The 20,971-nt window shown below is 44.7% G+C and overlaps 1 protein-coding gene across 5 annotated transcripts in view; it reads right to left on the bottom strand.

Moving 5' to 3' along the window:
- The window catches only part of EYA2 (EYA transcriptional coactivator and phosphatase 2), a 104,190-nt gene extending 85,688 nt beyond the window's left edge, over positions 1–18,502 (bottom strand). For 2 of the 5 annotated variants that reach the window (XM_087749447.1, XM_087749448.1), the window contains exon 1: positions 17,019–17,135. In XM_087749447.1, the coding sequence (XP_087605573.1) occupies positions 17,019–17,083 (65 nt within the window). In that variant the 5' untranslated portion in view covers positions 17,084–17,135. Of the gene's footprint in view, positions 1–16,709; positions 16,896–17,018; positions 17,136–17,407; positions 17,514–18,412 lie in introns of those variants that run through there. The other 3 variants (XM_087749451.1, XM_087749450.1, XM_087749449.1) reach the window with 3 other exon arrangements.
- Positions 18,503–20,971: the final 2,469 nt, after the last annotated feature.

Below are 20,971 nucleotides of genomic sequence, written 5' to 3'. Positions count from 1 at the left end.
CAGGCTCTAGTGTTTGTGTTCTGTCTGCCCACAACACTTCCTGTCATTTCTACTGGCTCAAATGTTCTTTTCTGTGGTTTTGCAAAGTGTCCCTCCCTACTGTGGACTATACAACAACAGTTGGGTTTCACCTCATACATGGCTCTTTTGAGCTCATGGGGAGCAAGGGGAAGGAGTGAGAACAACGGGGGATGGGACCCAAATCTAAATAAATCACTGCTTCTTTGATCCTTTGGGATCAGGATGCTGTAAAAACACATGGTTATTAGAACTGTGAATTTATTGGTAAAGGAGCTGGTTACTGGCACTGTATTTCAGCATGAACTTATATTATGGTACTAAGTACAAAGCATTCATTCTGTTTGTGGCTATGAGAATTAATCTCTTCCATGTGCAGAGAGGCTGTGTGATAATTTAACTGAGATTCCCGTTGGTCGTCCAGGCAAGCACTCATCAGCTGCAGGGCTTTCAACAATACACAAGCAACAGCTCCACGAGCAAATGATGTACTAACATCCCTCTGAGCACTACCGAGCAGGACTAGAGCAGTCTGCTCGTTTCAGGGTTTTCGCCCAAGTAGGTTGTCAAAAACCTGAAACTAGAAGGTGAGTTTCTCCCAAAACACTTCAAATGCTTAACTTTGGACAGGATTCAATAACTAATGGACTTTGAATGAAATTGTATGTTTCTAATATCTTGCATTTGCCTCAATAAGAAAAGGTCTGATCCTGATTATTAAAAATGAAAAAGTAATTTGAAATGTTTATGTGGATGGCAGCTTTATATGCAGCCTAGAAATGCTCCAACTGCTTTTTCAATCCAGCTGGAACAAAGTTTTCATTTTTCTTTTTTTGTGAAATTTCATTTATTATGAGTCCTATGTCTTAGTAAGGCAGCTGTTGGCAGCAAGCTGTGAAATTAAAGTTGAGCTGGTTAGTACTAAGAGCCAAGATATAATATGCTTTTGTCAGAGATAAGTTTTTCTTGTACATATGTAACCTACATTCAGTAATTAAAATAGCTAGTCGGTCAATCCCACCAACCACGCTTGAAGGGAGAGTTAACGCTACTTCAAAATACAATTTCCAAATTGTACAAATTGCAACCAAAAAATTGGGATTGCTATAGCTCATTTCAGTAAGGTCTTTAAGTAGCCAACGCACCAATGAGTTCAGAAACCCAGAAATTAAGGATTCCTGATTCTCATCACTGTCCTACTAACATAGTGTTAGCTTTTGGGCAAGTCACTTCTGACAAGATCCCAAATGGGAATGAGGATGCCACACGCAGGCTGCGCCTGGAGGAAATCATCCTGGGCTTCCCATGACTGGGGCAAGCACTCTTATCATTCAATACACAACCACAATTTTCCTCCAGCTTCTCTGGCTGCCTTAAAGAAAGCAGCAGTAAGCTGCACATCTTGCTCTGAACCTCCTCTGGAATGTGCTTGAGATGCACATTCCAAAAATACCTACCCAAAAGTGCCCTTGGGAGCCAGGTGAAGGAGCAGGACAGGACTTGGCGCATGCTACTGGAAGTCCAAGCCAGGTGAGGGTTGGAATTTTATATATTAAATGCGTAAATAAAAGAGGGAACATGAAAAAAATGCCTAAACTAAAGCATCAAGCTGATTAATCCTCAACAACTAAGTTGACTACACCTTGTAAATTGACTTCTTTCCCAAATTGTTGCCTGGTAGTTCAGTTATCAAGGGTAACAGCAAAACTCTATCATCATCTGTCTTGGGATTTGGTTAGCTTAAAATAATTGTAAAAATTCAAAGACCTTACTACTGACCAAAGATGCAACCCTGTCCTCTCCCCAGCCCAATCACAAGCTCCTGCAGACTCCTGCAGCCACACAAGTCTGTTTACAACAAACTGATTTTTTTTTCTGGTTTTCTTCTCAGCTGGATCAGCAAGTTGATCCAGTTTGTAGCATGTCCACTAGCATCAACACAGAGGAGACAGGAACATGCAGCCAGGCTGAGGAAGCCACTTCTTTCCATGTCAACACGGCTCTCAGTCAGCTTAATCCACTCTTGAAACCATACCTGCAATCTATCAACATAACTGCTCTAAGGAGGGTCCCACTGCTCGCAGGGTGACTGTAGTTCTAATGCCAAGTAAGACAGTCTGCCCAAATTACTCCACTGCTTAGGTGACAGCTACCTGTACTTCCCTGTAAACACAGGATTACAATTAGATACTCCAATACAGTTGAAGTTGGCACCACTTTTACTATTTTAATGTTAACTGACAAACAGATTAATTTAACAAGGCTTTGAGAACTATGCCCACCCCACCTAATCCATAAACTACACTCATGTGCAGACTTTGAGTCAGCAATTCTTACTTGACATCTACTTCAGGTATTTGCAGTACTGTCCTATTTGCAGGGGTATCAAACTACTTTGCGAGTTTACTTCATGTCATGCATATACCTTGACAGCCATCTACTGCAGGTAAAAACGGAGCCAAAAAGCTCTACTAGATAACTAGAAAATGAAATAGCATTTAGGAATTGGTGGGAGATTGCTCACTGGTGTATAGTATCAGTGAACATAGTGGCTGGCTACAGGACACTTGTAGGCATTTTTAAGCAGAAGAAAGCTTGGCAGGTTCTTTCCTCCATGCAATTCTTTTTCTGAAGAGCTTTTCAAGGGATAAGCATAGGGTATTACTCTTCTGAGATTACACGCATTGTTAAAGACAACTGGATCATCTCTCTTGTATAAAAAAAAAAAACAAACCTGAGTTGTCAGTATCTAGAGAGTCAAAATCCTCAGATAAAAAATGCACTTAGTACATCTATGAAAGATGAGAGCCAATGGCCATCACTCCACAAGCACTGCCTTGAAATACAAACTCACAGGTTCACAGCAGTATAAAAATACAAGGCTGGCAGGGAATTGGAATGAGAATAAAACACACATGAATCATGCATACAACTAATTAAACATGAAAATTGACTTTACAGTCACTTACCTTCACCATTGTAAGTTAACATTCAGCAGAACAAATTTGAGCAGTGTATTTTGGACATTTACAATCTGGGAGAAATATTTCTTTTAAACTCACGTCAGGATAACACAGCTTCCTTTCCAAGGACTGATTATTTCAGGCCTTCCTAACTGAAGTGAAAAATGCTTAAGACTGAACACAAGGCTTGGTTGACAGCACTTAAATGAGCCTGGAAGTCTTCAAATTTACAGTGTCGGGAACTGCTGCGTAACTTCTAGGCTAAAACTTCAGGGCAAAGCACACCTATACTCAGTCAACTCACAAGTTAAAGTAGTCAGATTTTGGCAACTAAACCCTGGCTTCCCTTTTGCGTATGTAATACTCCAATTTCTGAACACTTCACCATTCACTGTCAGGGGACCATCTGAAAAATGCCTCCACAAGTCACATCCCAGCTATTACTTCTTTACTAACATTTGATTTGTGGATTACAATCCAAACTGCACTTCCAAAGGTCACAAGGGTGTATCAACCATTTGAAGCACTACCAAAAAAAACCAAAACAAACCAACCAAAAAAAACCCCAAAACACAACTCAGGGCTTGATTTTTCAGCGACTCTGAAAAAAGCCCAGTATGCACTAACCTTTAAGAGTATACGCCAAGAATAATTACAGAATTTTAAGTTCCAGTGACCACAAGATTGCAGGTTCCATACTACTTCTTCTGGTAATGGTATCTGCATCAACACAGAGAGCATCCATTTGAGTAAGGACAGAGAGCATCGTGTTGGCACAACAAAACCCCTTCATTAAGGAGACATCGGGGCCGTTAATAGTATGTCTGCTGGGGGAGGCAGCACCTTGCTAGATTGGGTTTCAAACCGAGTTCTGCATGAGGTGTTGAGCAAAAGAGAATTGGCTGCAAGCAGGACAACACAGGCCTGGTGGGCTTTGTTTACTGTATAGTTAAAGGGCCGCTGAATGATTAATGAAAGACTGACAGTTTCTTTGTAGAGTGGCAGACAATATTTTGGGGCAAGACTTTGGCTTGTCAGGTTAAGCATAAAAATGCTTACATAGAGCTCTCTCCTGAGCTGACTGCCATTCAAATGACTTTTCTAACTTGCTTCCCAGGACAAAAGCATAAACGTAAGGCTCTCTTGAGAAGAAAGAAGCCCAGCAGAATCCTAGTTTGCCAACAGAGCATCTGGCACATTAACATGTGCAATAACACTAGCATCATGCAGTCATCTTCGCTTACCACCTTGGTAGTGGTTACAGGCAAATCTTTGGCAAGATCCCTCGCAAAGCAAACGTACTTCCACCGAGAACAGCAGGATCCTTCCCCCTCCTCAGCCAAACTCTCCCCTGCTCACTCCAGGCTCTTCCTAGGCCCAGAGCCACCGTCGCCAACAGGAACGGCAAGTGGCTTCACAAGGGACTGCACACCGATCTTCCTTTGCAGCACAGATCAGGTAGAAGAACGATGCCATAAAAGCTGCAGGTTAATGGCTTGAAAAGCCCTGAAGCTCAACATCTGAAGGAAATTTTAACGGTTATTTAAGCCCTGGACACATGATTAAAATCAGACGATGGACACTACTTGATGGTAAGACCATCTCACCTGTTTCTGCACTCTTGATATGAATATTAATAGAATGCATGCAAAAAAACCCAAACGTATGAAAAGACTTGGCCTCCAGAGAGGCAGGGAGGAGGACAGGTCCCCTACAGGAGCCTCTCCATCTTCAGAGCAGTTACAAAATCACAAGCAACTGAAACACAAAAAAACCTCTCAAGAAAACAGATCTAGCAAATCCAAAAAGATCCTGACCATGGAAAAAAGTGTCCTTAGTTCAGGTAGTCATTTAAAAGATGATAACACATTTCAACAGCCAGCATGTTACTGTACAAGTGCGATTAGATTATTTTCAAAAAAATTCACTCCTTAAACATCAGTAATGCACAAGTTCAGTTTTCCATCCAGGATGACTTGTGCCCACAAGATGCCCAGATAGTCTTTTAGCATCAACTCAGAGACTTTTAAAAGGCTGGATCTAATTTTAGCTTTCAGCGACCAGGGACTGCTCCTTTTTATCAGGCTCTTACCTGAGGTGGGACGCAGGATAGGTGAGGCTGACCTTCTGTGTCACCCTTCCCTTTCCTTTCCTTCCCTGCTGTAAAACACTCTAAAACCAGCAGCGATTCCCACCGGATGGGTTGTGCAATCGCTCCAGATCACAGTCCAACATGAATTAATAAAGTGCTGATTCTGCCATACTGTATGGGGTGTCTGTACCCAGGCGCTGGCAGCGGGGGCTGCAGGCTCTCTGTGAGGAGAGGTGAGGGGCTGCCCCGTGCCGCTTCCAGCCGGCTCCGCAAGAGACCCGCAGCAGCACCCGGCTGAGCCCATCCGAGAAGGCAATGGCACCCCTGTGAAAATACATTTAAGAAAGGGCAAAACTGGGCACAGCAGAAAGGAAAAACGTGAGAGAAACAGCCCTGCGAGGCCTGCACCAAGGCCTGAGAGAAAGGCGGGAAGGAGGTGCTCCAGGCGCCGCAGCTCCTGGAGAGACCAGGCTGGAGCCAGCTCTCCTGACAGGAGCTGCAGCCCGCAGAGAGCCCCACACTGGCATCGGGGAGAAGCCTGAGGAGGAGGAAGGAGCGGTAGGAAGGAAATGTTATATACTGACTGCAGTCCCCCATTCGTCACCCCCCCGCCGCTCTGGGGGAAGCAGAGGAATCGGGAACAAAGGAGCGAAGTTGAGCCTGGGAAGGGAGGTGGGCAGACTCGGTTTAGTTCTTGCCCTCGTTTCTCACCATCCAACCCTATTTTAATTGGCAATAAATTAAATTTTCCCCAAGTCAAGTCTGTTTTGCCTGTGATGGTAATTAGTAAGCAATCTCCGTCTTTATCTTGACCCACAAGCTTTTTGATCTTAGTTTCTCCCCTCGACATGTTGAGGTTGGGGAGTGGGAGAGGAGCTGGGTGGGTGCCCGGCCGCCAGCCAAGGTCAACCCACCACACATACAAAGATGTTTCTTATTCACCTCAGTGCTCAGACTGAAGTATACACTAAAACAGAAAGAAACATAGCAAAATCAATAAATTCCCTTTCCAATAACCTGCTTCTGACAGAACCTAAAATCTTCCTTTTCTCCAACTAACCATAGAATGGCTGAGATTAAATCTTACTCTCTAGCAAGAAACAGAGAGCTGTGTTAACATGGCCTGGAGCCTGCAGGACATGCCAGGGCTTCCCCCCACTACATAAACACTTTTACCACAAAGTTGTTACGCATGCTGTTTCCAAGATGTACGTTGTTTGGTGCAGTACTGACTACTTCTTCCCAAATCTCTAACATCACTGCAGTCCTACCACTGAATCATTAGTTCTGTCATAGACATCTACTGCTAATGCGCTTCCTGAGCGACTTTTTGGGTTGTACTAAAAAGTAGGGGAAGAGAAAACCAGAAAGCCCTCAAGAAGCCAGACTGCTGCTGCTGCAGGGGCACGGGATAGTGATACCTGCTCCACCTGAGAGCATCCACTCCTGCAGTGGAAAGCAGACCAGTTGCTGCAATTCTTGCACCAGTGAAGTGGACAAGAGGCTGCTTGCAGATACTCTGATGCCACAGGTCAACACTCTGCTGCCATTGCCAATTGCCTACTTCACGTTTCTAAAGCTGGTCATAAGCAGATGTCTTATATCCACTATTCATGTTTTATTGTGCCTACTCGTGTGCAACATGAGTGCAGAATTGGTTTCTTAAGGGATGGAGACAGAAATCCTCATTCTGCTCTCTCCTGGTATCGCGATGGTTTATGCTCCCCCTCCTTATACTGAGCTGTTGTGAAACAGCAGTACTGGAAGGACAGGAGTGGAGTCAAAGTCTTGTTACTGCAGCAAAAGGCAAAGCGATGACACTACGCAAGTGTCTGGACACTGGAATAGCTCTCTGCTGGGAAAAATGACTCGTCGAGACACTGATGTGGCAGAGACACCGTGATCTCTGTCGTCAGGTTTGAGCTGTCAGCAGATATCCTCTAGCAGCATTTACATCTGAACAAAGTCTTGGACCCAATTCATTTAACATCGTGATAAAGTATAAAAGCCACCAGTAAGCAGAGCGTGACTTTTTTTAGCAATACAGTTCCTCCTCAAACAATTACCAGAGTGCAGTACATGCAGCTTGGAGGAGAACCGAGCGTCAGCCTGGGTATTACTACATGTCAGAGCTCCTCCTCTGGAGTCATATCGAGTGACTTTCCTCCTCGAACATGTCCTAATGAATTCCACCGAAGCCTGCAGGTACAATCCTTCCCCAGCCATTTTGCCCTGATTGATAGCTTTAGAGCCTTCCTTCACACTGCTTCAGCTGCTCTCCAGACCTTTATTTTTCTCCTTTCCATAAGTGCCTGCAACAGGAAGCTGCACTCAGTTTTTTCGCTGTACGTTTCTCTTAAAACTGACATCTTTGCATTGTAATGAAGGAACCCCTGGGTATTAGTGACAAATTAGTCACCAGCTAAAGAATATTTTCTTTTCATTTCTATACCAGGTGGAAGATATTAAAATCTCTAGAGGGATTTTGTCTACTCTGCTACAATAAATCATCACACAATTTTCTTTTAAAGTGACTTAATTTTACTACCTTTAAAACTTCACCACAAATAAAGAAACCCACAACTGTGTTAATACAAGATTAAAACAGTCTTGTGAACTTGATCGGGGAGATATTATCATAAAGAACATGTATTTAATTTTACTTTGAAAATTTGAAAACACACATATGTACCATAGGTAGAAGTACCACCGTCAAAAAGTTAGCAAAAAGTCTTTTCCCTGCTTTGTTTAATTATCTAACTTACCAGGGAACAGTATTTTAAAAATCTGCAGAAGATACCACACAGTCTGTAAGAAAAGGTAAAGTCTTGCACTGACTATTCTTTGTTGAAGAACTTGTAAAGCAGCAGCCAAAGTAGAGCAAAAAAACCCCAAAAAACTTAGGTAGTCTGCTGAATTCACAGGCCATTGAAATATGGCAAAAACATTCAGTGAAGGCAGAGCTTTATCTTTTTCCTTTTTTTTTTTTCCCTAGAAAGTGGTCAGTAATATTTTAATAGCAATATGTTATTAAAAGTTGATACTAAAAATGTTAACTTCACAACCATGCAGGCTTTGTGTCATTTCAGTGGGGTTTTCTACTTTATAAGACAGATAAACTTCTATAGTTCATAATTAATACTAAGTACTACACAAGTGGCTTGCAGCTTCTGATTGAATGGCTTCACATACAATTATGTGCTCTTAATCATCAATTAAGTCAATTTTCCATGTTATAACAGGCCCATTAAGTAACCCAGGCAGTGAAAGAGTTCATTTTACAGCTGAAAGTAACACCAGGACCAAGACAGAAATTTAAGAGTCCTGCCCGACCAGCAAAGGGAGGGCAGGAGGGGGTCTATCAATAAATACCGTACATGAAGTCTACGTGCAATTGTTTCTTCCTCTATTTGCCAAGGAAAAAAGGAGGAGCGGAAGATCAATGAAAAGGCAGAAATGTAAAACCAAAGTGTTAAACATGACTAGATATTTAAGATCCCACAGTGCTGCTTACAGGCACAGTGCATCACTCCCCCGCTTCTCCCAGGGGAGTTCCGTCTGCTCACCAAGTTCAAGTTCAAAACAATATTCATTTTCCACTTCCTGGCCTAAACCAGGGCACAACGCTTCTGTGCATCATTAAGCTACCATCCTGCTCCACCACAGATACAGTTAAATCGCTGCTGTGATTGAATAATCCTGATTTGTGGCGGGGGGCTGGGGGAAGGAGAAGGCTTTGAGAAGGAAAGCGCCGGGCTCCAACATCAATGCATCGCACTTTTAGCGGCAGCATCCTTTATTACTTTCAATTCCAAATCAAGCATTTGTCTCCACCCCACATCCCTACTTTGCAGGGGGGCATGAGTGGTGTTTCAAAACTAATCTAGCCCAGAAGTTTTGCTGGATCTCAAATATTTTAAATAAGACTCAGTTTGCTTCCCTAGTCCCGCTCCCCATCCATTTCTCTTCCCAAAATTATATTCATCTGCTGCAGTGAACAGGAAGGATGGTTGCCAAACAAACAAAATTAAATCATACATAATAGGCAGAATACGCCTTCTTTCGAACCACAACTGAAAACTTTCAGGTGCAGAGATACTGAAGAGGGCAAAGTCATTTTAAGGAGAGACAGCAAAGGTCTGTCAAAGTTTTCACGCAGAAGTTATCTTACGCCGCCTTGTACAGGGTTACACACATTTACAGCATTGCTGAACGATTACATATTTTAGGTCAGAGACCTAAGCTTGCCTGTTATTCAGAGAGAACTGAGTTTTATTAAAAACAAGATTCCTCTAAAGCAGATATTTACGCAACAGGCTACCAAGGCTGAACAGTATGAGGATCTTGATAATTTTATTTCAATAAATAAAATTAGTGCCTGCCTTATTTTCCTGCTACACACCGAACTCCACCAACACACTTCAAGAGTATTAGGTTGGAGGAGATGTTGTACCAAGTACTAAGTCACACCAGTGCAGAGGTCTTTCGGCGCAGGAGGTCACATCCAGTGTTACCGCAGGGGCTGTGGCACCTCCCTCTCAGGGACCCGTACTGGCTCCCCACCCCACGTGGATTTGTCAGCTTTTGCTAACCGCTGCTGAAAACCTTTGCCGAGTTGCAAATAAGGCCTAGGAGCACGGATACCACAGAAACAGCAGCTCCTGCTCCCGTTTTGCAGTGCTCAGGCACTGAAGAAGTCAATTGGACTTGCATTGAGAACAGTTACGATACGATTTAATTTTTTTTTTAATGCACTTGTGCAACAAGTACCAAAGATTTCAAATTGCTCCCCCTCAATAAGGGGTCAACCCTTATTTGAGTGAAATGATCGAGAACCTCAGTGGCAGCAGGACTGGATCCAATATATTTATCCACAGTTGAACACAAAGGAGGAGAAAATTTATCTATTTTGCTACAAGCATTAAGGCTGACTTACTCCTAACTCTGTATCTCAGTGGAGAGTAGTAGTATCAACGTAGCACTCGCCAAACGTAAGCTAGCAAAAACCATGCTTTTATAAATTCAAAAAATAAAGTTAGCCTTTTAAAAAACGGGAAAATTTGGACACAGCAAATACAACATTCAAATGCTTTACTTACAAAACTGGTGGTTTCATAAAAAAGGGTGCTTTTTAGTTTGTTAAAGGGTGGAAAAACAATCTTTTTCAAATAAAAAGTATTGCTCAATTCTAAACAAGATTTTGAGTTGTTTCAGCCACAGAAATGGGAAAAAATAATAAATTTGCATAGTTTTGTAAACTGAAGTACACGTTGTCAACATCTACTGAAAGTAAAGTATTTTGTAAGTACACTTTGACTTGGCTTACAAAGACTCATCAGATAGTTACAATTAAAGTCTAGAGATGGTAATTTAGCACAGAAGAGCAGTCGCTAGGGGAATCAAACTGGTGATACAGATCTATATTCAAAACCGATCAAAGTTATTTCAAAGCAGCTGTAGGACAACTAAACGGCAAAAAGCTGAATCGAACGTGTCATCAAAAGACACAATTTACAACAGATGCCAAACTTGCCTTTAAGACAGCTGATGAGCCTCTCTGCATGGTGCGCAGACTAAGTTGTAAATAACTGGGGCCCCCAGATCGCTTCGCTTACTCAACCTATTTAAAAAACAAAAAAATTTCAGATGCCTGCCCCACTTTCCCCTCACTGTTTCTTGTGGGTGCCTGAGTAATCCGAGAGGCATTTCAGCATTTGCTGAGTTTAAGAAATTTTCCCCACGTCCCCTTGTCTTTGTCTGGAAGTACCCGGCTTTCCTCCTCCGGTTGAGTTTCTCCGTGAAGTCTGCCCTTTCCAGCATAGAGCGAGGCGTCAGCGCTCTGTGGGTTAACTAGTTACTATCTGGGCTGACTAGCATTAAATCGTTCTTTTTATTTAGGATTTTTATTTATTTATTTAGCTGGGCTGTTTTCCTTCTCAAAAGCAACAATGGCAAATGAGAATTTCCGCACCACGAGACTGAACGCCTAGAATTAGCACCAAACAGCATAAAATTACCGATTTTCTTAAACCTTTCTGCACATCTAAGAAGGGGCAGTTTAAATCTGGACCTTCTTTAATCCCTGCAACCCAGAAAAGTAGGAGCCCACTGCCAGGAACAGGCAGCAGAGAGAAACCGTGTCTGCAGAGTGGCTTAGCTCTGGCCAGGCTTGCAGGCTTGGAGCACTGGTTTATTTAAAAACATTCCCAAAGAAGTCTATTATTGTTGAAATAATTCAAGACTTCCATTTCCCTGAATTATTAAGTGGCGTTGCAGCAAAGGCAAGTTGAGGTTCTACCGCGCATCAATTTCCTCTCCAAAAAGCAGAGGGGAGATGAATGACACCGGCATTTCATGCAGCACTCACGCAAAGACACGGACGTGAAGAAATCTCAGGTCTGTAACCAAATACTTTAAACCTTCATTTCCTTAAGAGGAAACCAGCTGGGAATAAGTTCGAAATGGGCTATCATCGAGGAAGTTTCTAACATCTGAAAAACAAACTTCAATCAATTTCTACCAGTCTCTGTCCGTCAATAACAAACCCTTCACCTGCTTTTCAAATTGCTAAGGCCCAAATCATATCCAGGCTCTCCCGGCCTCAATCCCGTTTTCACCCTTTGTATTCAAACCTGGCAACAACAACAGAAAGAAAAATCCCCAGCAGTCTTTCAAGCACCAAAATCCCACACCTAACGAAACGCGCGCTCTGCTTCTACACAAAAAGTCAGTCAACAAATCGGCACAAATTTCACAATGGCTGAGGTCATTCCCTTTAAGTCATTAGGGTTTGTGGGTGAGTTTTCCTGGTGGTTTTAACATTGGTTTCTGTGATTGCAGTTATGCTTATTTATGCATTTAAGGCGTATGATCTAATACACTTAGGTTTAACTACTTCATTCTTTTGACATTCTTTCCAAATTATAAAAAGGATTCTTGGTGTTTTCACTGCCTTGGTAAAGAAACAAAATTGCTGTCCACATAATTTCTTAAAAATACAGAACAGAGTAAGTACTTGTTGAAAATAATTCAAAGAAAAAAAACCTACACCAGACATCCCTCCCCCCCCGATATAACACTTATTTTTGATCTCTCTCTACCCTTCTGAGGGAACCTACTATTTTTTAGAAATAGCTGTTTTGCTGGCTTTTTTAAAACAATATTCAGGCCCTCAGTATACTTCAGTTACAACTTATAATCAACACAGAAGTTCAGTTTATTTTTTTTTAAATCCCTATTTTTACTGTTTTGCTTTTAAAAAAACTGCACGTTTGTGGTATGCTTCATTCACATTGCATCTTCCACAGCCACTTTGATCTCTACAATAATGCTAATTTTATTCAGTGCCTTTTGGTTATGATCTACCAGGGGTCCTTGCTTGATAAAAATCATAGAAGGCAATTTTCTATTTTTTTTTTTTAACAAAAATTTAAATTGTCTTTTCCCTCCAAGGCAAAAAAAAGCCCAAACAGCCCCCACCATCCAAACTGGCCTCGACAAATTCACCAACTTGTCAGAAACATTCAGAAACATTTTCAAGAAGCTCAAATAAAAAATAAAATTGTGCATACGTGTGCGCGTGCCCATCTCTCCCTCAATACTGTGTGCAGTGCATGGCTATTAGCTTGTATACATAAATCATATGAAAACATTTTAAGTAACCTTTTCAAACTTGAGACCATGGTTACTTCCATAGGTACTTCCAGTGTCCCTGATACAGTTTCACATAGCCAAGCACATTTCTAGGCAACAGGAGGAAGAGCGGACAGCATCCCGCAAGCTTTGTCGGGACGGAAGGGCCTGCTGCTGCTCTGTCCCCTGCAGACGGAGGTGCCACCTCTCCTCTTGAGCCTCAGCTCAGCATCACCACCAGCTACGCCTGTTTCCAGTCCGACTGTGACACAGCCACACCAACAAAACGTTATTCGCTGGCACACAAAACGCTCTGAACTTCCCAAGCCATCCGACCCCCATCTCCCCAGTTCTGTAAAATACCACGATTTGTGGGCACCACAGCAACGTCCCGGGCTCCCCTCTCCCCTCCCTTTCCAGGCCGCTTTTTCTAATCGAACCCCAACTAAAACAATCTTCCACGAATTCCAACAAACATTCCTTAGAATTCCCCATAAACCTTACCGCAACCCTGCAGCAGACTTCTGGCTTTCCGCAGAGCCTCTGTACATAAACGCAAGGGAAAATACCTTAGCAGGGCACTAATGAAGGATTTCCCGGAGACAGCAGAGGTGACAAACAGAATGAGAGCAAAGCCAAGATGCCATCTCGACTTCAGGCAAACAACCGCTTCTGACCTCTGGCAGCTCCCACACTATTGAACAAAAAGTATTCTCTCCATGTTAATGAACCATGTACAATCTAACAGATAACGCCGATGTTAAATAAACATGTTTATGGGACTCCTAATGCTAGGACTTAGGCAGCTGCAGACAAATAATTTTAAATGGGAAGGATTATGCCCATCTAATCTTTCTCCTCTCGTTTTACACACCTTTGAAATAATTCAAATACATAATTAAAGCCCAAGCAGAAGGAGCGAGTGAAAAGAGGTCTGACTATTTTTAATTAAATATTCGCTCTGTGACACGCTCACTGGAACCATCTATGCAGTGACCACTATTTTGGATCCAATTTTCCTCTCACACCTCTTTCAGCTGTAAACCAAGAGCGACTGAACAGCTTGCCAAAGAAGGGAACTGGATCTCTTTTTGCATGCCATGATCAAAAAATATTTTGCAAGATGACTGCATCGTCCTACATCTTTATTCCCGCTTTCTCCTCCCTCCTGCTTCAGTGCTCTGGGAGCACCAAATCTACCTGCAAATGGCAACACCTCCAGGCCCCAAATGACCCAGCCCAGAGGAGCATCCTAATTGAGGGGCTTATCCTCACCTGATTAAAACAAGGTGTTTGTTAAACATCATTACTTGAGTTAAGATCTGCAAATAAAGATGAAGTATTGTTTTAAGAATTAGACTGCCATGAACAATTGTTTTCTGATGAGACCTCTTAACAAACAGTCCCACCAGGATGGTCAGTAGAAAAGGGAGGGACAGAGATCTGCTGAGTTCTACCTATTTATATCAAAGTGAATATTATGCCAAGAGGTTTGAGTAGTTATATCATTTTTTTAATTAGATATACACTTTAAAAAAACCCCAAAACCAAACAAACAAAAAAAAAAAAACAAAAAAAAAGAAACCTGTACTAAACTAAGCCACTGAAATGGAGGATAAATCTAAAACCTGAATGGCTTTACTTTTGTATATGCCATTGTTTATAGCTCTGAACATAGTTTTTGTTCCTTCGTGGTATAACTGTTTTTCTGTCCCTTGTAGTACAATGTGAAATTTAATGAAAAGAACCTGTTAGTCCAGGAGACTACACCGTGTACTAATCAAGTTTATATTGCTACTGCTGTGAATAATACGCCTGCATACGGTAAGTACCCATTGGAAACGGCAGTACCAGATTTCCCTACTTGATCTACCAAATGACCCCTCCACTGACGGGACACATTAAAAATCTTCATATTAAAACTGCATGGTTTTCCATTTTAAAATGGTTTAGGAAAAGGATTTGAATTTGCAACTTCATTTAACAGTTCGTCCCTAATAGAAGTTACTCCAGCCAGGCAAAATTAATGCAAAAGTATTTTCCCAGCATTCTAAGAACTTTTGCTAGTTTTCACAAAATTTTGAAAGCATTTTTCACTGCACAAGTAATCTTACCAATCATTTCCACAGATGAAGTCTAACAACCTGCAAATTTATTGCAGAAGAAATTGACTGCAAGGAATAATTAGTCTTCAGCACTGTTTTTGCTTGTTCTCCAGTTGAAGACACCTTAAAACCATCTGGTTACTGCAAAATCTGGCACAGAAGAAACAAATCTTACTGAAGAGAATTATAGCTGATTTCAGAATAGCTGTTTTGCTACTACACATCATAAATAACAGTTGGGAAGACAGCAGAAAATTACCAACTTCTTTAATTATTTTCTTTGTCACCAGTGTGTACATACACACGCTGACATGCAAGTACAGCCACACCGACTTCAGCAGGATGCCTTACAGGCTTGAAGTTAAACATGCAACTAATTTTTGCAGGATTAATAGTTAAACTATTTAATTTTCAGCAAAATCTAGCCTATCAGCCACCTAAGCACAACAACACGGCAACACACAAGATTCTATAAGTGACAGTCTGAGATCGAGTTCTTCGTACGAATACCTGAGTGTAACTCCTTTTTATAGTCAAGGCGTAGCCGCACACACCATGTCGTTGAATATGGGACTTATTGTTGGAGGGGGAATTATCAACTACATTTTTATTTTTCCCTAATGAAGCTTTTCTAATGAAATCTAAGACTGACAAGGTTGTGAGATATTTGAAACAGGAGCCCATTTCAAACATTTCAACCAAATAATGGCGATAAGGTTAGTGAGTCGTGGGAATCAAGTCTCTACGTAGTATTTTAAAAGAAAATGAGCTGAGGGGAGCAGGCTAAACAAAGCAAAGGAAAACAAATCGATGAGCCTAAAACCAAGAGAGTACACCGCTTGTTATTTAGCCAAATGTTTTGACCTGTTGGTGGGGGAGTAGAAGAGGCACAAGAATTGCATGGACGATTTGACTCATTAACTTCACAATTTAATTTTGCATCACACATTAAGATTTTGATTTAATTATTCTAACTTCAAAAAAAAAATATCAGCTGCTGTGCCATTTCAAGTAAATTTTCAAAACATGCTTAAAAAGTTTCTGGAATGTTTCCAAAGCTGCAAGCACTGATTATTTTCAAGGCATTTGCACTGCAAGTCTTTCCTACTCGCACGTGTAACATTTGAGGCCACATGATGCTTTGAATTTCAAAGTAGAATAAAAATTCAGCTTTGTTTAAGAATAGAAATAGTTTACTCACATCAAAAAGGATAAGGAGAAAGAACTTATCCTGTACGTGGCAACACGTAACACAAAACAATGCAACACTAGATGTAGGAAAGGATCTAAGAAACATCAGTTTAGATATAAAACAACGAGTCTAAATACACGCCATCTTTTGGGGACCAGACAGCAAGAATTGAGACATGCTTCCCCAATATGCTGGGGGGAGGGAACCCCTCTCTGGATGGCACTGCAGAGATAGAAAACTCTCAGTAAATTATTAAAGTCCACAAGAAGGATTAAACAATAAAGCACTGCTGCCGTTGCCTTTAACGGCGCTAAGGGATGTGTGAATTCGATACTACACTGAACAAAATTCCTGTTGATAAATTTGATGCATACCAATAAACTGTTCACTGGTTAGCCATATGCATTTTAACCATTAAAATTTTATGCAACAGAATATATCATTATTTGAAATGCCTGAAAAACAGTAGTTGTATACCCTGAATAATTTCCTTCAGAGGCCATTCACTGGGCTCAAGCACAATTTAACACTCAGAAAAGTTTAAGTAAACTGCATAAATCACAGTGCAAGTTTTCCTCCTATGAACAACCGCGAAAAAGAGCATTAACTCATGCTATCTAAACGCGCGCTTCAGTTTTTAAAATAATTACTAAACGAAGCCAGCTCCGAGGTAAAGTCAAACGCTACGCTGCGCATCGATTAACTACCTGGGTTCATTCGTGGTCGCAACTCCGCAGGCTGCCGCGCTTCACGCCACGGAGGGCAGCGACCGCGCTGCGCCCGGCGCCGCTCCGCGCCCGCGGAGGAAGGGTCACCGCGCTCCCCCGGCGCCTTGCGGGGCGACCCGGCGGCTTTCGGGGCGAGCGCCTCGCTCCGCGCCCGCGCAGCCCGCCGCTCCGCGCCCCGCCACGCGCGGAGGCGGCTTCACACCTCGGAGCAAAGCCCCGCTCGGGAGCCCGCTGCCGCCGGCGCGGAGAGGAGCCGCTCCGCGGCCGCACCCCCCTGCCCGCACTCACCGGAGGCGCAGCGCGGAGCCGTAGCGCTGCGGAGTGTGCGCGCCCGCTGCGGGCGCAGTGAGCATGTGCGAGGCGGGCGCGCATGCCCGCGGAAGGGAGCGGAGCGGGGCGGCGGCTCCGCGCCCCGCGCTGCGCCCCAGGCGCGCCCACCCCCCCCTCCCCGCCGCGCCTCCCGCCGCCCGGGGCTGCGCGGGTGCGGAGCGGCGCGGAGCGCCCCGGCCGCTCCGCCGGCACAGGCAGCGCGAGGGAGGGACGGCGCGGGGATTTTTAACGGGCTCATCCGACGTGTTGCTCCCCCGGCAGCGCGGCCGGAACACCCGGCCCCTCCGCCCCCCGGGGCAGCCCGTCACCGGCACCGCGGGGCCCTCCCGGGGCCGCCCCGCACCTACCGCACGCGTGGGGCCGCGGCGGCGTCCCGGAGCCCGCAGCGCTGCGCTGCCCGCGGCGGAGGAGGAGCCTCCCGCGGCTCCCGCTCCCGCACCCGGCCGCGGCTGGGGCGCCCCGGCAGCCCCGGGGCTGCGGTCGCAGGCAGCCCCGAGGGCCCCGCCGCCGGCGGTGCGGCCGCGGGAGAGCCGAGCCGAGCCGAGCCGGCCCGGCCGCCTCCCCGCCTCCCCTGACACAAGCACAGTTGTCGGGATTTTGGCTGATAGCAGGTACTCTGCTAACGCGCTTTTTTGCTGTCGCAGCTACGGTTTTATCTTTCTCGGTGCTATCAACGTACGTTTAGCTGCAAGTTTTTAAAAGAGATTCGTGGTTTAAAACTTGGACTCTTGAATACCACCTCATCTGTAGGCTCTGCTTCCGTGGAAATCATCGTTCTCACTACAGTCCTTGTGTTACTGATCTCTTGTGACAATTTTTAAACGTCAGTTTAAAAAGAAGGGCTTTTGTGGACGTCTGTTTTTCTTGGGCATGCTGTGCCACAGAGCCGTAGGTCCTGCGGACCTGCAGAAATAGCTTCGCTGGCAGAAGCCGTGCCTCTGCGCTCCCGAAGGCAGAGCCTCACGCAGCTCCTGGCTCCCCGGGGGGGTGGCAGCCCCCCGGGAGGTCTCCCCTCTCGCTCCAATCTCCTCAAGGGAGCCAGAATGGATTTGTGGCCGTACAGAGGTGCTGCCCCATCTCCCGTGCCAGCACAGAGCCGGAGGCAGCCTCTGGCACGTGCACCTCGAGGGGGACATCTGCTCCTGCCCGACGACGGGCCCCTCCGTCAGGTGCGTCCTCCGATTCTCCGCACATCCGAGAGAGGGGCGACGGGCACCTTCGGGGGGCTTGTGCTGCAGAGAGGGGGCCAGGGCCTCCCACCCTGTGCACCCTCCACGCGTCCCCGTGTCCGTGCCGGCCTGTCCCCACGCGCAGCGCGGGTGCCACGCCGCTGCCCCTTCCCACCGGCGTACCTGCTCGCTGGGGATGCAGCCCGGCCACGGCAGCATTGGGGCGTTTCGTTTCCACACCTCGCTCTTCCTCTTTCTTCCCCCCCTTCTCACCAGCCTGAGGCGCAGCGCAGCACTCCAGTTCTGTCTCTCCAGCACCAGGGAGGCATCGGAGGAGACCTGCGCGTCCTCGCCCCAACGGCTTTTATTACACCTAGCCCTTTCCTCAGGAAGGGGATATCCCATGAACCGCAGTGGAAAAGCCAAAGGAGCACAAAGGGTGTTGAGTTCAGGATTTGAACAAGCTGCAGCCCACTCATGGATTTAACTCAAAATTTTGACAATGGAACAAAAACATCATTGCAATGAGACAGCTGTTTTTACTATCAAAATCTCTCAGATCAGTTCGACTGCAAAGTGTGTTCCTACAATCCAAAGGAGACAAAGCTCCCAGCATCGGTTCGGAGCTGGCAGGCTTCCTAGCATGAGCTACCTCCCGCCGGCCTAGAAAAACCAAAGCTCTTTCAGTTGTTATTCCCCATCAGTTCTCGGCACTAACCCCCTGATTTCCCCATGGATTATCTGCAGTTCTGAGTTTACACCGCTCTCACATTAAACTTGGAGAGATCGCTGGTTTGGGGGACTTCCTTGCTGCCTTTCTTGCCTGTAATCGTGGTTCTGGTGAGGAGTCTCTGAAGTACAAGAAAGCCTTTAGATCCATCTTGGAAAAAAATCTTTTCCTTTCCCCCACTGCCCTGCCCAAAAAACCGATTGCCACATTAGCTCCTTTTGAAGCTGGTCTTAACAAGTTCATATAGACTAACCAGCTAAAAATGCCTTGCATGCAAAATGCACTCGACCCCTGATTTCACAACGTAATTGAATATATGCTTAGTTTTATGCATGTGAATAGTCCTACAACAATCAATACAATTATTTACTTAAGTGCTTAAAGGCAGGCAGGTATTTAAGAATTAGTATTGTTTGTGGTAATGCCACAGAAAGCCCGTCAGGGACCAGGACCTCCTTGTTTGTACAGCACCCTGCACACAAAAAGACACTCCTTGTCCCTTTCAGTGTAAGTCATTTTTGTAACTTGTGACTTGGTGCCAGAAACACCTTTCTGGAGCTGGTGGGTAAACATCATTTGTCTGCTCTAATATCCTTTCTATTTACTAAAAACATTGTACGCAATATTTAGAAAAGTAGGTAAGGGCAGAGTGGGAAAAGGGTGCAAAGCAGAAGGTAAAGGATATTTTTCAATTCAGAATTTTAAGTATTTTCATCATTGTTAGCATCCAGCAAAATACCCGTAGACCTTAAAAGCAATTTAGAAAGGCAAGGGAACAGAACGGGTTCTGCCCCACGGATGAGGCTGTGGGCTGGGGCGCACAGGTCGTTCGGCGGCATGGGGCACCCGGCTCAAGACAAGAGAAGGTAGGAGCAAGTCCTAGGAGCTGGCTCAGTCAAAGTCTCCGTTTCGGCAGGCTGGGTCATCGCCAGTCACGTAATGCCAGGGATGTCTCTGTGATGGGATTTTTTTGGTCAAAGACCAAGCCAGGTTTAGAAGGGGGTTTGCCTGACTTGTTACCCTGTGCTTATTCCCATGTACCAGAAAGGATAAAGGGAAACTGTGCAGACAGCTCCAGATACTCACCAAATGGCAATGCTCCCTACACCTGGCTGTGACGGTGTCCTGCACAGTCTGAGGAGCGAATGGTCCCCTTCCTTGGGACCGGAGCAGGCAGCCCAGGCCCCATCCTCAGGGCCCATGGCAGCCGCCTTCTGCCGGAGCCTGGGATCCAGAGAGCTTATCCCATGGTGGGGGAGAGCCTCCAGCTACACCTCAGCCTCTCCGAGGAGGAAGAGGAGGCCAGGAGCTAGATCCCCAAGTTTAGTTGCTATGGAAAATGTATTTCCCTTGAGGAAATACTCCCAGTTTCTGCCGTCCACCTCATCAAAATGAACAGTTACATCAGTGCAAACAACTGGCTCCATTTTTAAAAACTAGAAACGAGCCAACATTTAACTTCAGCATCCTCTCTGACAACTAAGACGTGATGCCACCCTCTGGTACAGACCAAGGTGAGAAGCCCTCAGAGAGGGTACAGAGGATTTATTGGGGTACTGAATGCGGTTAACCCCAAGCACAGAAACACCCCGAGTCAGACCCTGGGTGTCATGAAATTGCTTTACAAAGTGTAAGATTTTAAAAGCAATGAATTTCGGGCTCTTACTAATTGTTCTCTGGCCCTTGGGTTCATGTTTTCAATTTCTCTTTGCAACCACAATGCTGAGTAACTTACTTGTCTTCTAAAATTAAAACTGAGAATCTCACATTTTCATGTTTTCACATGATGCCAGAGGTCAGGCTTTGTGGGGAAAAAAACCAACCCAAACACCCCAACCCTCACATTTTAGAAGACTTTCAACAAAATTGCGAAAGTTGGCAACGATAATATTTCCTAACACATTATTTTGTGGACTGCAGTGAAATTTCATTCTCAAGGCTGATGGTTGCTTCCTCTCTGGTAAATGCCCAGAATTGCTGCTGCTGGTATTGTTAGAACATCATTAATTTAT

The sequence above is a fragment of the Nipponia nippon genome, unplaced genomic scaffold (assembly GCF_047370975.1).
Source record: "Nipponia nippon isolate SJK-2023a ecotype South Korea unplaced genomic scaffold, ASM4737097v1 scaffold_13, whole genome shotgun sequence".
NCBI lineage: Eukaryota > Metazoa > Chordata > Aves > Pelecaniformes > Threskiornithidae > Nipponia > Nipponia nippon.
The sequence above is the reverse complement of the archived record's forward strand: the minus strand, read 5'-3'. Positions and strand labels throughout refer to the sequence as shown.